Raw genomic sequence first — 14,503 nt, forward strand, 5'->3', positions numbered from 1 at the left:
CAAAGTAGAGGTGTGAAAACACCCTGCTGAAACGAGGGGGTTTCATGGCCCTTTAAGTCAATGGTGCAGAGTTTAAAAAAAAAAAATTATTTTAAGATTGTATTAGTGTTAGGCAGGTCCAAAACATGTGAACACATTGCTTATCGCACACAAGAGGGCAGCAGCACAGAAATATCTTTATAAAATCTTTATAAAAAGGAAAATGAATAAATGAATAAATAATAACTGCAAATACAAGTTGATATTACAAAGCACGAGAGTCTCAAACCACAAACCTGTGATTGTGGAAAATAAGTCGCAATTGTGAAATGAAAAGTAACTGAAAATAGTTGTCTGAGTCCTCGTATTCAGCATTGAAACCTGGTTTGTACAGCCTGATCTCATGAGAAAACGTAAGTATTTTACGTTTTTCCAGTTTAGTGGCTAATTCGTATGAATTCGTACGATTTCAGTCGTACCAAATGATATGATTTTAAAAAGGAGGCGTGGCACCTAACCCCACCCCTAACCCCAACCGTCATTGGGGGATAAGCAAATCGTACTAAATTGTACGAATTAGATCGTATGAATTAATACGAATTAGCTACTAAATTAAAAAGTTACGAATTGCCATGAGATTGTGTTGGATTTGTACAGAAAACCAGTTTTAGAATCACACAAAGTTAAGCATACCTTCAGCATACCCTTTAAATCAGCATCAGTGATACTGTACCCTGTTGCACACCTTTTCTGCCACCAAGCACCAGCCTACAGTTCCAGGTCTGTAATGTACGTCCTAATCAGAGATCAGCAGTCAGGTAAGGCAGCTCTCAGACACACTGGATCTGGTTTCCCCAGCCTTTATCAGATGAGGGGGACGGGGTGAGCAGGGAGAGGCTTTGTGTCCTTAATGGCACAGTCATTTCATCACTTTACCGCTCTGAAAGAGTCGAGGCCAAAGTGGGCCCTTTTTCTGGTGCCTGTTAATTACCGAAGGGAATTGGGCTTTTGAGGAGAATGAGTACGCAGACACTGAGAGCTAAAGGAATTCTCCACGCTAACAGACAAACAAGGAAAACTCTCAGATTCTCTTCAAAAAACGTCCAACGGTACCAATGGGTACACAAATTGTGACCATAGCGATGTTAGATAGAAATGCTTGCTGTGACTGATGTGTAATTTCATACACTACAGTTACAATTTACAATATGTTTCAACCAGAGCGAGGTAACTTATGCTAGTAAAATCACAGTACATGCTACTTATTCATTCATTCATTTTCTTTCCTGCTTAGTCCCTTTATTAATCCGTGGTCGCCAGCGCAGAATGAACCGCCAACTTATCCAGCGTATGTTTTTACACATCGGATGCCCTTCCAGCTGCAACCCATCACTGGGAAACATCCATACTCATACATTACGGACAATTTAGCCTTCCTAATTCACCTATACCACATATTTTTGGACTTGTTAGGGAAACCGAAGTACCCAGAGGAAACCCACACGAACACGGAGAGAACATGCAAACTCCACATAGAAATACCAACTGACCCAACCGAGGCTCGAACAAGCAACCTTCTTGCTGTGAGGCGAACGTGCTACCCACTGCGCCACCGTGCAGCCTCTTCTTCATTCTTTCATTCATTCATTTTCCTTTGAAAAAGTCCCTTATTTTATCAGGGGTCACCCCAGCGGAATCAACCGCCAACTATTCTGGCATATGCTTTACACCAGTGGTCCCCAACCTTTTTATCACCGCGGACCGGTCAACGGTTGTCAATTGGCGGGGGGGGGGGGGGGTCTTCACGTGAACACAGCTGCTGCGCTCGTGCATATAGGTTAATCATGAACAACTCAGTGCGCATGCGCTAGTTGCACTATCACGGTCTGATTATGTTTCAATCAAGGTTTATATGCATCAAATACATAACATCTGTGCCAAACATTTCAACTGACGAACATATTAACAATAATACCACCGTATAGCCGAATTAAATGTATGCATTGGCATGTTACAGCCCTAATGAGCATGATTATGTGAAACTCCATATAGATACATATTGCAATGATTTCGGGTACTTACTTAGCGATGCACGCACACATATATGCACCGATAAATGCTCTGCTGATTTGCTCTATATAATACCTGTTTTATAACTTTAAACTATCAACAACCACCACTGAGCTATATTCTAGCGGTCGCTCCCGCTCCGTGGTGGATTTTGGCATAGTCCATTTCACGTGAGATGGTGGGGGTGAGTGGAAGAAACCAAGTCGCGGGGGGAATATTTTCTACATAAATAATTTGATTAATTACGGCCCGATGGTTGGAGACCACTGCTTTACACAGCAGATGACCTTCCAGCCACAACCCAGTACTGGGAAAAACCCATTCATTCATTCTTGTCGGCTTAGTCCCTTTATTAATCCGGTGTCGCCACAGCGGAATGAACCACCAACTTATCCAGCAAGTTTTTACGCAGCGGATGCCCTTCCAGCCACAACCCATCTCTGGGAAACATCCACACACACACACACTCATACACTACGGGCAATTTAGCCTACCCAATTCACCTGTACCACATGTCTTCGGACTGTGGGGGAAACCGGAGTACCCGGAGGAAACCCACGCGAACACAGGGAGAACATGCAAACTCCACACAGAAACCCGCGACCCAGCGACCTTCTTGCTGTGAGGCGAAGGTGCTACCCACTGCGCCACTGCGTCGCCGGAAAAACCCATACATTCTCCAATTTTTAGTTAATCTCGTTCACCTATAGCGCATGTCTTTGGACTGTGGGGGAAACCGGAGCACTCCACACAGAAACACCAACTGACCCAGCCGAGGCTCGAACCAGTGACCTTCTTGCTGTGAGGCGAACGTGCTACCCACTGCGTCGCCGGAAAAACCCATACATTCTCCAATTTTTAGTTAATCTCGTTCACCTATAGCGCATGTCTTTGGACTGTGGGGGAAACCGGAGCACTCCACACAGAAACACCAACTGACCCAGCTGAGGCTCGAACCAGTGACCTTCTTGCTGTGAGGCGAACGTGCTACCCACTGAGCCACCGTGCAGCCCTGAAATATATATTTCATTTTTAATATTAATTTCAGTGATATTATTACAATACAGTTTGTAAATTAATATTTTATTATATGAGAGACTTGTTTAGTTTACCAGACGTGTGGTTCTAATTGCATTGGCTTTGTAAAACTTAAATAAAAGTTATAATGAAAGATGTTTTCTCCACATGTTACTATTCTCTCAAAATCAATTTGCATAAATCCTCAGATTTTTTTTTTTTTTTTTTTTTTTACAAATTTCTGCCCAGAAATAGAAGAAAAATGCCTGCAGATTCTGTCTGGCCCGAAGATCTACAAATATGGCAGGTGAAGAACTTTCAAGTTCACACACTGATCATTGCGCACGCTATCTAATGAATTACATTTTGAAAGGCACTGCGTTCGGCTCTAGAGCTGCTTACGAGCAATGATTGAAGTGTACTTTGAACTTAAGCTTGTGTAAGCAGTAAATTTACTATAGCTGATAAAACAGGTCTGTTCCTTTTGATTGACCGTCCACCTGCATTTCCCTACCCCCAAAATGCCTGCCACTGACCTCACACACACACATTTGAAGGACTCTCCAGGGCCCAGGACCCCCCTTTGCCTGTCAGCCCCTTCCCCCATGGGGTAGAAAAGGGGGGTTCTTCCCTGGAACTCTTGTACTCCCTTCAACAGCAGCCATCTGTAAGCAATCTGTCCGCTTTACCCATCTCCCAAGCTCCTCAGCCTCTGTCTGATTGATAGCCCCAAAAGGAGTCTTATGGCCCAAACTGTGGACACCAAATGTCCCTGTTCCCAATGCCATGATGATCCAATTATACACCACATCAGTCCATTATGGTTGACTGTACAGTACATGGCGTGAACTAAATAATCAGTCTTTTGGCCGCATGTAAGGTTTATGATATAAAAACAGCTTATTTTTACAAAGAAAAGGGAGCAGTTTGAATAAATCTCTACCCTGATGGTAGTTTTAAGAAACAATAAACACTAATCATTTTTATGATGGTGTTTTCATCTTAATCATATGTACTATTGTTGAACTTTGTTATGCTTGATGTAGTGTTTGTATACTATCAAAGCTTGAACTCTTTTGATCACCAGCCATTGTGGCTAGTAATTTTCCACCGTTACTAGCCACTCGTCATTTTCACTAGCTACAATTTTGTTGTTAGGAAAATATATTTAATATGCGTAAATTTGACTTTGGCATGCTAAAATTACTTCATTTAGATTTTGTGTTTCTTTCCTTTTGCCTTCTCGTTCATTTAACAGTTTTTTGTACATGAGCTTACTCAATAAGCATGAGCAAACGGGTTATGCTTTCATAAAAAAAAGTGTCAGGGCGAAGCAGTGGCGTAGTAGGTAGTGCTGTCGCCTCACAGCAAGAAGGTCGCTGGGTCGCTGGTTCAAGCCTCGGCTCAGTTGGCGTTTCTGTGTGGAGTTTGCATGTTCTCCCTGCCTTCGCGTGGGTTTCCTCCGGGTGCTCCGGTTTCCCCCACAGTCCAAAGACATGCAGTACAGGTGAATCGGGTTGGCTAAATTGGCCGTAGTGTATGAGAGTGTGTGTGGGGATGTTTAGCAGAGATGGGTTGCGGCTGGAAGGGCATCCGCTGCATAAAAACTTGCTGGATAAGTTGGCGATTCATTCCGCTGTGGCGACCCCGGATTATTAAAGGCAATAAGCCGACAAGAAAATTAATGAAAATAGTGTCACATTGCAATTTGTTTTCTTTCACGTGACTTTTTTAGGCCTCAATAAAATAAGGGTTTACCTTTTTTCGCTCTGACCACACCAAACTAAGTATTTTCTTGCCACAAATTTTAAATAATGTGTCAAAACAAGCAAAATACTGTTGTATACATACACTTTTTATTTAACAAAACAGCTGACATAAAAAAAAATATATATATATATATATATTCTCACGCTTCTAAAACTATGCACAGTGGTCTGTTCTGACTCAAGATCCCAGATCACTATTTAACTATTGGTTAACTGGTTTTGGTGTTTCGTGACCCTTTAACAAATGACAATGTAATTATTATTATCATTATTATTATTATTATTATTATTATTGTTGTTGTTGTTATAATTATTATTGTTGTTGTTATTATTATTATTATTATTATTATTATTATTGTTGTTGTTATAGTCACTATTATTGTTATTATTGTTATTATTATTATTATTATTATTATTATTTTATTATGTTGTTGTTGTTATAATTATTATTATTCTTGTTATTATTATTGTTGTTGTTATAGTCACTATTATTATTATTATTATTATTATTATTATTATTGTTGTTCTTGTTATAGTCACTATTATTGTTATTATTGCTATTATTATTATTATTATTGTTGTTATTGTTGTTGTTCTTGTTATAGTCACTATTATTGTTATTATTGTTATTATTATTATTATTATTAATATTATTTAATATTGTTGTTGTTGTTGTTGTTATAATTATTATTATTGTTGTTATTATTATTGTTGATGTTGTTGTTGTTATAGTCCCTATTATTATTGCTATTATTATTATTATTATTATTATTATTATTATTATTATTATTATTATTATTGTTGTTGTTCTTGTTATAGTCACTATTATTGTTATTATTTTTAGTATTATTATTATTATTATTATTATTATTATTATTATATGTTGTTGTTGTTTTAATTATTATTATTTTTGTTATTATTGTTGTTGTTGTTATAGTCACTATTATTATTTATATTATTATTATTATTATTATTATTTAATATTGTTGTTGTTGTTGTTGTTGTTATAATTATTATTATTGTTGTTGTTGTTGTTATTATTATTATTATTATTATTGTTGTTGTTGTTGTTGTTATAGTCACTATTATTATTGTTATTATTATTATTATTATTATTATTGTTGTTGTTCTTGTTATAGTCACTATTATTGTTATTATTATTAATATTATTATTATTGTTATTATTATTGTTGTTGTTGTTCTTGTTGTTGTTATAGTCACTATTATTGTTATTATTATTATTATTATTATTATTATTATTATTATTATTATTATTATTATTATTATATCATCATTATTATTACTATTATTATTATTATTATTATTTAATATTGTTGTTGTTGTTATAATTATTATTATTGTTGGCATTTTTATTGTTGTTGTTGTTAAAGTCACTATTATTATTGTTTTTGTTGTTGTTATAATTATTATTATTAGTAGTAGTAGTAGTAGTAGTAGTATTTTGTTGTTAATATTGTTGTTGTTGTTGTTGTTGTTGTGATTAGTGGTAGTAGTATCATCATCACAGATTTTGTGAGCTAATGTCCAACATTCCAACCTCAAATGTAAAATGGACAAACGAGAGACTTAAATACAAGGAGGTTAGCAGCAGAGAAGCCGCAAGGGAAGGATCTGTTTCCCACATGACTTTGCAAAGAGAACAAACATCGCCCCTCATCATTAAGATTCTCACGTATGCACAGCATTTTTTTTTTCTTCAGTAGCACCGGAGCATCCTAGAAGTCGATATTGGCCATTTCATCTTGAAAGTGTTTGTTGCACATGTTGTGCTTGCAGACAAAAGCCCACAACATTCACAATGCCCAAACACGCATTATCTCGGTTCCTATTTGTCATGTGTGTGTGATGGCAGACAAGATATAGGGTGCATGTATGTGCGCATATGTGAACGTGTGCATGCTTGAGTGCAGATAATCTGAAGAATGCTGCTGTCTTGTCACGCTATTGCTATGTTTTGGCGCATCTGTAAGCCAGCTAAAGTAGAGATGGAATACCTCGGTGTTTACCTATCTCACCACGCTCTCTTTTTCCCCCAGTAGGTCTTCGGGCCTGAAGACAGAAAGCTCCAGAAGATGAGGCAGTAGGCATAAAATGGGAAGGCATCTGTTCACTGCTGGAAGAGTACAACGAAGGATTCTGAGAAATTATAAAAAGGTTCCTCAAGAAAAAAGAAAAAAAAGATGGAGCCAAAATATTTGCACTTTCTCTTCCTATTGTTAGACATTTATTATGTCCTTTGTTTGTGTTGTTAACATTTTATTAGTATGAAGATTGACAAAAAAAAAAAAGGAATCAACCCAGGCTCATTGGAAAACATGTATACAGTACTACATTTTTGAGAACTAACAAATATGCACCCTGGACCACGTTATCTTGCAGTTTTTGTTTTATACAAATGGACCCTTTTCACAAGACTGTTATGATCGCGTCATCATAATCTCAAATTCTTGAAAGTTTTTAATATTTTGAGTTAAAAAAAAAACAACCCAGGCTCATTCTGAAAACGCAGTCGAGCGAACGTTTCTGGAGACCGTGAAATACGTCCCGGGTGGTATGTATTTGTGCAGTTTTTGTTTTCGTGAATCCGCGAGAGGTCGCTGTGCGTGCTTTTTTGTATCTCGAGCGTCTCTCGTGAGTGCCGTTCGCGCCCGCGCTGTTCTCGCATCAACCCACCAATGGCCGCTGTCTGACCGACCGAATGATTGACTGCGCGACCGGCCAATCGGCTGACCCACCCTCCTCCTTAACTGAACCCAACCAGTTATCGATTGACTTGCCTGCCCGCTCACTTCCCTAAACCCAAGCAACAATTTAGAAAAGCCGTCTAGAAACAGAAAAACCCTCGTCTGTTTTTTTTTTTCGGATTTGACTGCGTTCTCACCCTGTTATGAACTTGTTCGCTTTATTTTTTGCATTCTGTTTTTGTCTTACCTGATTTCTGGAACCGCTCTTCCCCGGACTCGAACCTGGACGCCTTTGCCAACTCCTCCTCTCTGCATCTGAAGTCCGCCGACGCACACGATGAGCTGACCGAACAAACTGACTGCAGCGGGAAAGCCCTCCACACGGAGGTAAGCGGTCAGCCGGCAAGCGCGAAAGGGAACGGGAATTACACCGCCCCGTAGCGTTCGCTTAAAAAAAATGAAATGCAGCCATACGTACCTCCCGGGACGTATTTCGCGGCTTCCAGAAACATCCACTGGACTATGTTTTCAGAATGAGCCTGGGTTGAAATAGAATGTATGAACAGTAATATGTATCACCATCAAATTGCAAAAAAAATAATTACTGCTTATGCGAGGTGTTTCTAATGCAGCGTCTGTGGAGCGGGACAGTAAATCTGCCATTATTCTCTCTTCTGGCTGTCATTATCAGTCTTGAGGCCTGTGCACACCGGGAAACTTTTTGCTTGCGTTTTCTGTCGATGTTTAATGCCTGGTGACTAAATAAAGGGCACCGATGTGATCGCGGACACCAACACGCAAAACATCAGGGGCCTCATGTTAAAAGACTTGTGTTGAATTATTACTCTAACATTGCGTACGGACAAAGCTGTAAATGTGCTTACGCAGTAAAAAATCAGATGTATGAAACACTGCGTATGTAACGAAGGCCAGCTAGTGTGTGCTGTGCAGGTAACCCTCACTCCTCTGACCTCTAAAAGGTGCTCTAGCAACAGACGCTAGGGGCCATGGTCTTTAGCCTCCTTGGTAGAGCATCTGACTCCCATGCCGACTCCCGTCGCCGGTTCGATACCAGCTCGGAGCGGGTTGGGTGGCGTAGGACTGGCAGGGTTACACGTACACGTTCACATGTGTTGGTGCGATACTTTGTAGTGTGCAATTTAACATACTATGGAAATGAAACAAACACACACAAGAAATACATTTACACCAGACATGAAGTTGGCACGGACCAATGCATACTCACGTTAATTTCATCGTTAGTAAATCCAAACTTGAGCGTGAAACCTGGCGTACACAAAGTTTTTGTGCGTACACTGCATTGACACATTAGGCCCCAGGCATAAAAGGGTCATATTTTATGAAACGCCTCATGCTCTTTTTTTTTCTTCTTGTTTTTTTGTTTCCTTGCTATCCTTCCCCACCAATCAGATCAGCACTTTTGTTCACGTGCACGGAGCTCCTGAAGTTACAGTAAACAGCACTTGGAGGCGTTCAAGAACAAAACTGGCAATGTGAGCTCACATTGAAGAAGATGCACAGAGGCGATATGAACATGGAGCTGCTTATAGCACTAGTGAACAATCATTATTTTTTCATCTCTAGAGCTGGGGCTCCTACTTGAACCATCCTTGCATGTTCAAATCGCCAATAACTTTAACAACAAGCGTATGAACTTTCCCTCTTATTCTTCCGTGTTACAAGCAGGTGTCAGAACCTTAAGTTGTGTAGCACCATCTAACATCAACAAGTAATTATGCGTACTCTTCTGCTAGACGCCAGTGAAAATTGCTTGGGCTTGAATCCGGTCTCGAAAAATTAACCCAAACGAAAAGCATCCCGGTGTGTACGAGCCTTAACACTGTTTTTTTCTTTTTCTGAAAGTCTTGATAACACCATCATGAAGTTTTTTATTATTATTATTTCAGTTAATAGGATTTTAAAAAATTTATTTGTTGTACCCACCCATTTACTGAGTTCTAAGTTTACCCAAATATGATGATTTCCGCTACTGAGAAACCTGGAAAAGTGAAAAATGTCCAAACACTAGAGGGCGCTGTGTACACATTTTTCAAATACGTTACTGGGGCATGTTTTTTCATACATTTCATTTCTTGTGAATCCACCAGAGGCCGCTCTATACATTTTTGCAAATATTAACGTTGTTCTTGTGTGCGTCTGTGAAAGAAGCTGGTCGTCTTGTTGTTGTGCACAATATTAAATTCGATTCATCTTTATTTCTATAGCACTTTTACAATGTAGATTGTGTCAAAGCAGCTTAACATAGAAGTTCTAGTAAATTGAAACTGCATCAGTCCCAGCTTTCAAAGCTGAAGCGCAGTTTAGTTCATTTCATTGTGGTTTAATTTTCACTGTTGAAAGTCCAAACATTAAAGAACAAATCCATCGGTGTGCAGCTCCACAAGTCCCAAACGAAGCAAGCCAGTGGCGACAGTGGTGAGGAATAAACTTCAACTAACCCACCCTGTTTCCTTAACCCAGGCATGTCCAAGCTCGGTCCTGGAAGGCCGGTGTCCTGCAAAGTTTAGTTCCAACCCCAATCAGACACACCTGGGCTTGCTAATCAAGCTCTTATAGGCTTCCGAGAAACATCCTTGCCGGTGTGTTAAGGCAAGTTGGGGCTAAAATCTGCAGGACATCAGCCCTCCAAGACCGAGTTTGGACACCCCTGCCTTAACCCAACCAATAGTGTTTTCAAATGCAAAAAAAAAGACATTACAGTCACGTGCTTCTACCACAACCTCATGTGCTTTTTGAGGGTTTGTTTTACCCACTTTCTGGATCTGAATTTTCCTTCGCTGAACTCGAATCCCGGCCGTAGTCCACCTCTGAAGTCTGCCACTGTATGTGGTGAGCTACCAAGCCAGGGGTGGCCAACCCTGTTCCTGGAGAGCCACCTTCCTGCAGATTTCAGTTGCAACCCATATCAAACACACCTGCCTGTAATTAGCACATGGTGTTCAGGTCCTAATTAATTGGTTCAGGTGTGTTTGATATGGGTAGCAACTGAAATCTGCAGGAAGGTGGCTCTCCAGTTGAACACCCCTATACTAAGCAAACCAGTCACAACAGAACAGCCATTTATATAGAGGTAAGCAGTCAATTGCAACTGCCCCGTAGCATTCATTTTACACAAAATGTAGCCTTATGTACCAGCACATATTTCTTGGTTCTCAAAAATGTACACCAGCACACATTTTTCCAATAAGCCTGTGTTGAAAAAAAATGCATGTCAGAGCAGACAGACTGTAAGTGTGAATGATTTTCTGCTACCGTCCACATTTTCAGCACCTCCACACTCAAAATGCTTATCCAGACAGTATTACTTAGTTTGTGAATGTCATTTCAAAAAGTGAAAGAGTAAGCTTTTTTATTTTTGTTCTGTTGTTGTTGAAGTGAATGTCTCTTCTTCGACGTGTTGTTGTTTTTGTAAATGCCCACTCAACCACTGTGTTTGCCTCTATGTTCGCCTTGGTAACGGAACTAATAGAGCATTGATAGTGAACGAGAAATGGAGCAACATCCACAAACATTAGCCACGGTCTCGCAGGCCTGCACCTCACGCTCGCCTAACCATCGCCTCAGAATTGGCAGTAAGTTCCGCATCGTTCATTCAAAAGTCAAAGGTCAGAGACACTATCACGCAAAATTAGTTTTGTAAATGTCACGAAACGCTACACTTTGCTTCACTCACTTCCAAATGGATTATTCAGCAAGTACATGATGTTTCTGTTCTTTTGTTTTCATCATGTCTTTATCAAAAGATGATCCACATCACTATAGCAGGGTTTCTGCAGACATCATAATGTCAAATTAAAGAATTTTTAAGACCTTTTTAAGACCATTAAGTGTTAAATTTAAGACCTACATCACAACTTCAAAAACACGCGAGAAATATTGCAAAATCACAAAATTAGTGGTAAAATAAATTTATTTACATTGAACAGTACTAAAGACAGGTAAAGAAGTAGAAAGATGATTTTTAAACTAATTGTTTTTTATTATTTTTTATAATTTATTATAATGAATATACGGATTTTTATGACCATTCAAGATTTTTTTTATCAAACTTTGATGCATCACTTGCTTTTGTTAATATCTCGGAAAGTTCTACATTTTAAATTTAAATATTAATGACAACAGGACATGGGTTGCTCTACAATAATTTTTTTTTTTTTATCATGGCAAGAATAAAAGCAAAAAAAAAAAAACTTTCTAAAAATACTGTTTTTGTAATGTTTTTTTTTTTTTTTTTTTTGCCCACTCAACAATTCACACATTACTGTATGGCTAGATTCTGTCTTCTACCTACAGTATAAGCTAAAAAGGGCAATAATGGTTCAACATTCCTGACCATTATCACCAATAAAGCCTAGAAATTGGGCATCAGTATATTGTGAACTGATAGACTTCTCAAGTTATCAAAGAAATAATTAGCTATACTTACTTTTAGTTTGTAGCTATTAAATTGTTTTAACTTCAAAATTGTAATATATATATACATCAGTGTAAAACCTATAAATGGTGGAAAAACAAATTCTGTAATATTTCACCCGAAATCTGTTCACTCCGCCAGCCGAAATCATGTCGCGCGCACCCAAAGCGAACCTCCGCAAACACAGCGATGACGTCACATTCGCCACTCGCACGGAGTTCAATAACAGAAAGCTGATTGGCTATTGCGGGCTGGTCTCATTTGTAGTTGTGATATCGCAAATTACATTTGTACTAGTGAAATAAAGAACTACAACACCACGAAAACCAAGCAACAACAACAAAAAAGTATTAAAATGAGCATTAGATGTAGCGTTACATGGACATCAGAAAAATGAGACCTGTGCAAAAATATTTAAGACCTAGAACAGCGAATTTAAGATGTTTTAAGGCCTTAAATTTCGATTTTTTTAATTTTAGACTTTTTAAGACGCTGCGGAAACCCTATATAGACTGGTGATTAAGTGAATTGGCTTAATTTAGTGCATACTTCCATAAAGATCCGCATTTAGCTTCTCCTCTGCTAAAAATAAATGTTTAACTACTTTTTTTTTTTTTCCTTCATCATGTATTGCCATGCTTTGAGGTATACCTGTGAATGAGTGATTTGTAAATACCATGGAGAATTGTGATTTAATCACTCACTACCATTTACCATTTTCCTGTAGGTCTTACAGCAATTCAATGTAAAACAATGATTTCCCTTGCGCAATGTGTTAGCTGGAGTTTGTTCAATAGCAAAGATTTGTTTCTCAGCCAAGGTAATTAACTGTGTAGTTATGTTGCAGGAATTAATATGAAAGAAATAGATAAAGAAATATTTACAATGACTCAAAATTATGCTCTACAGCAGGGGTCACCAATCTCGGTCCTGGAGGGCCGGTGTCCCTGCAGGTTTTTGCTACAACTCGCCTCAACACACCTGCCTGGATGTTTCAAATATACCTAGTAAGACCTTGATTAGCTTGTTCAGGTGTGTTTGATTAGGGTTGGAGCTAAAATCTGCAGGACACGGGCCCTCCAGGAACAAGTTTGGTGACCCCTGCACTACAGAATGAAATCATTTACTGGGCTTTGGAAATGATCATTTCTTGTCTGTTCCAAAAGCAAATCTTTCAAAACCTTGCAAAAAGGCAGTACATTTAGAGATGTAAATATATTTACTCCTTATTTCAGTTTCATGATCATTCTACATTAGGAAGGATGCGTTTGGTCATTTGTTATGTTTATGTTTGTTTCTGTGTGAGTGGTTTATCTTTTGTTTGTGTGAATGTCTTTTTTTCCCTATCAGACATGTATTTGGTTGCCATACTTTTGGCCTAAAAATGAAAATACTCCAGTAAATATTTATCATATTTGCTTTATGGTCTTTTATTTTTCAATTACTCCATGAAACAGTGTTTAGCAAACTCTCAAGGCTATGTCAAACTCAATTTAAATGTTCCATATAGAGTAAATTGTAAGTACTGTAGGTTATTTTACTCTCAACATAAAATGTCTGTTATTTGTCTTCATAAAAGTCTGTACATCACAATGTAAAACTGACAACCGGTGACAATACACAGTTAAAACATGTTGCGTCTCCTTGTTATTCTTTTGAAATTCTCCTGCTCTTATTATTAAAGCATGTATTCCTTTTGTGAGAAAAAAAGCAAATCATTATAAATCACGAATCCTAATACAAATAGTCTGCGTTTTAAATGAATTTAGTTTAGTGCCCAAATGCACATTTAATGCAACTATGAGTTCATATGATCTCATTCAATGTTTAACATCTGCAAATACTTTTATTAAAACAGGGTTTAAGTTCTCACCAAAAGACACACAGTTGTCTGATCTATTAGCCCCCTTGTTTATTTTTTTCCCAATTTCTGTTCAACACATTTCTAAACATAAAAGTTTTAATAACTCATTTCTAATAACTGATTTATTTGATCTTTGTCATGATGACAGTGAATAATATTTGACTAGATATTTTTCAAGACACTTCTGTACAGCTTAAAGAGACATTTAAAGGTGGTTAATTAGGTTAGCTAGGCAGGTTAGGGTAATTAGGCAAGTTATTGTATAACGATGGTTTGTTCTGTAGACTATTGAAAACAAATATAGCTTAAAGGGGCTAATGATTTTGTTCTTAAAATGGTTTTTAAAAAATGAAAAACTGCTTTTATTCTAGCCGAAATAAAACAAATAAGAATTTCTCCAGAAAAAAAAAAAGTATTTTTAGACATACTGTGAACATTTTCTTGCTCTGTTAAACATCATTTAGGAAATAAAATAAATAAATAAATAAATAAATAAATAAAATTCAAAGGGGGCTAATAATTCTGTAAGTCTTGACGCAAAACTAAAAATATGTATTCTAGGGGTTTTATGTGATGAGGTCAAACTGACCTCAATGGGGAAATGATTTTGGGTTAATAGGAGGTTATAGGTTACATAACATGT

The 14,503-nt window shown here is 37.9% G+C and overlaps 1 protein-coding gene across 50 annotated transcripts in view; it reads left to right on the forward strand.

Moving 5' to 3' along the window:
• smoc1 (SPARC related modular calcium binding 1) overlaps nt 1-7,015 on the forward strand; it is a 156,991-nt gene extending 149,976 nt beyond the window's left edge. For 26 of the 50 annotated variants that reach the window (XM_021467091.3, XM_068214310.2, XM_068214309.2 and 23 more), the window contains one exon: nt 6,896-7,015. In XM_021467091.3, coding sequence (XP_021322766.1) covers nt 6,896-6,940 — 45 coding nt within the window. In that variant the 3' untranslated portion in view covers nt 6,941-7,015. Of the gene's footprint in view, nt 1-6,892 lie in introns of all 50 variants that reach the window. The other 24 variants (XM_021467096.3, XM_021467094.3, XM_068214308.2 and 21 more) reach the window with 1 other exon arrangement.
• Nucleotides 7,016-14,503: the final 7,488 nt, after the last annotated feature.

The sequence above is a fragment of the Danio rerio genome, chromosome 17 (assembly GCF_049306965.1).
Source record: "Danio rerio strain Tuebingen ecotype United States chromosome 17, GRCz12tu, whole genome shotgun sequence".
Taxonomy (NCBI): domain Eukaryota; kingdom Metazoa; phylum Chordata; class Actinopteri; order Cypriniformes; family Danionidae; genus Danio; species Danio rerio.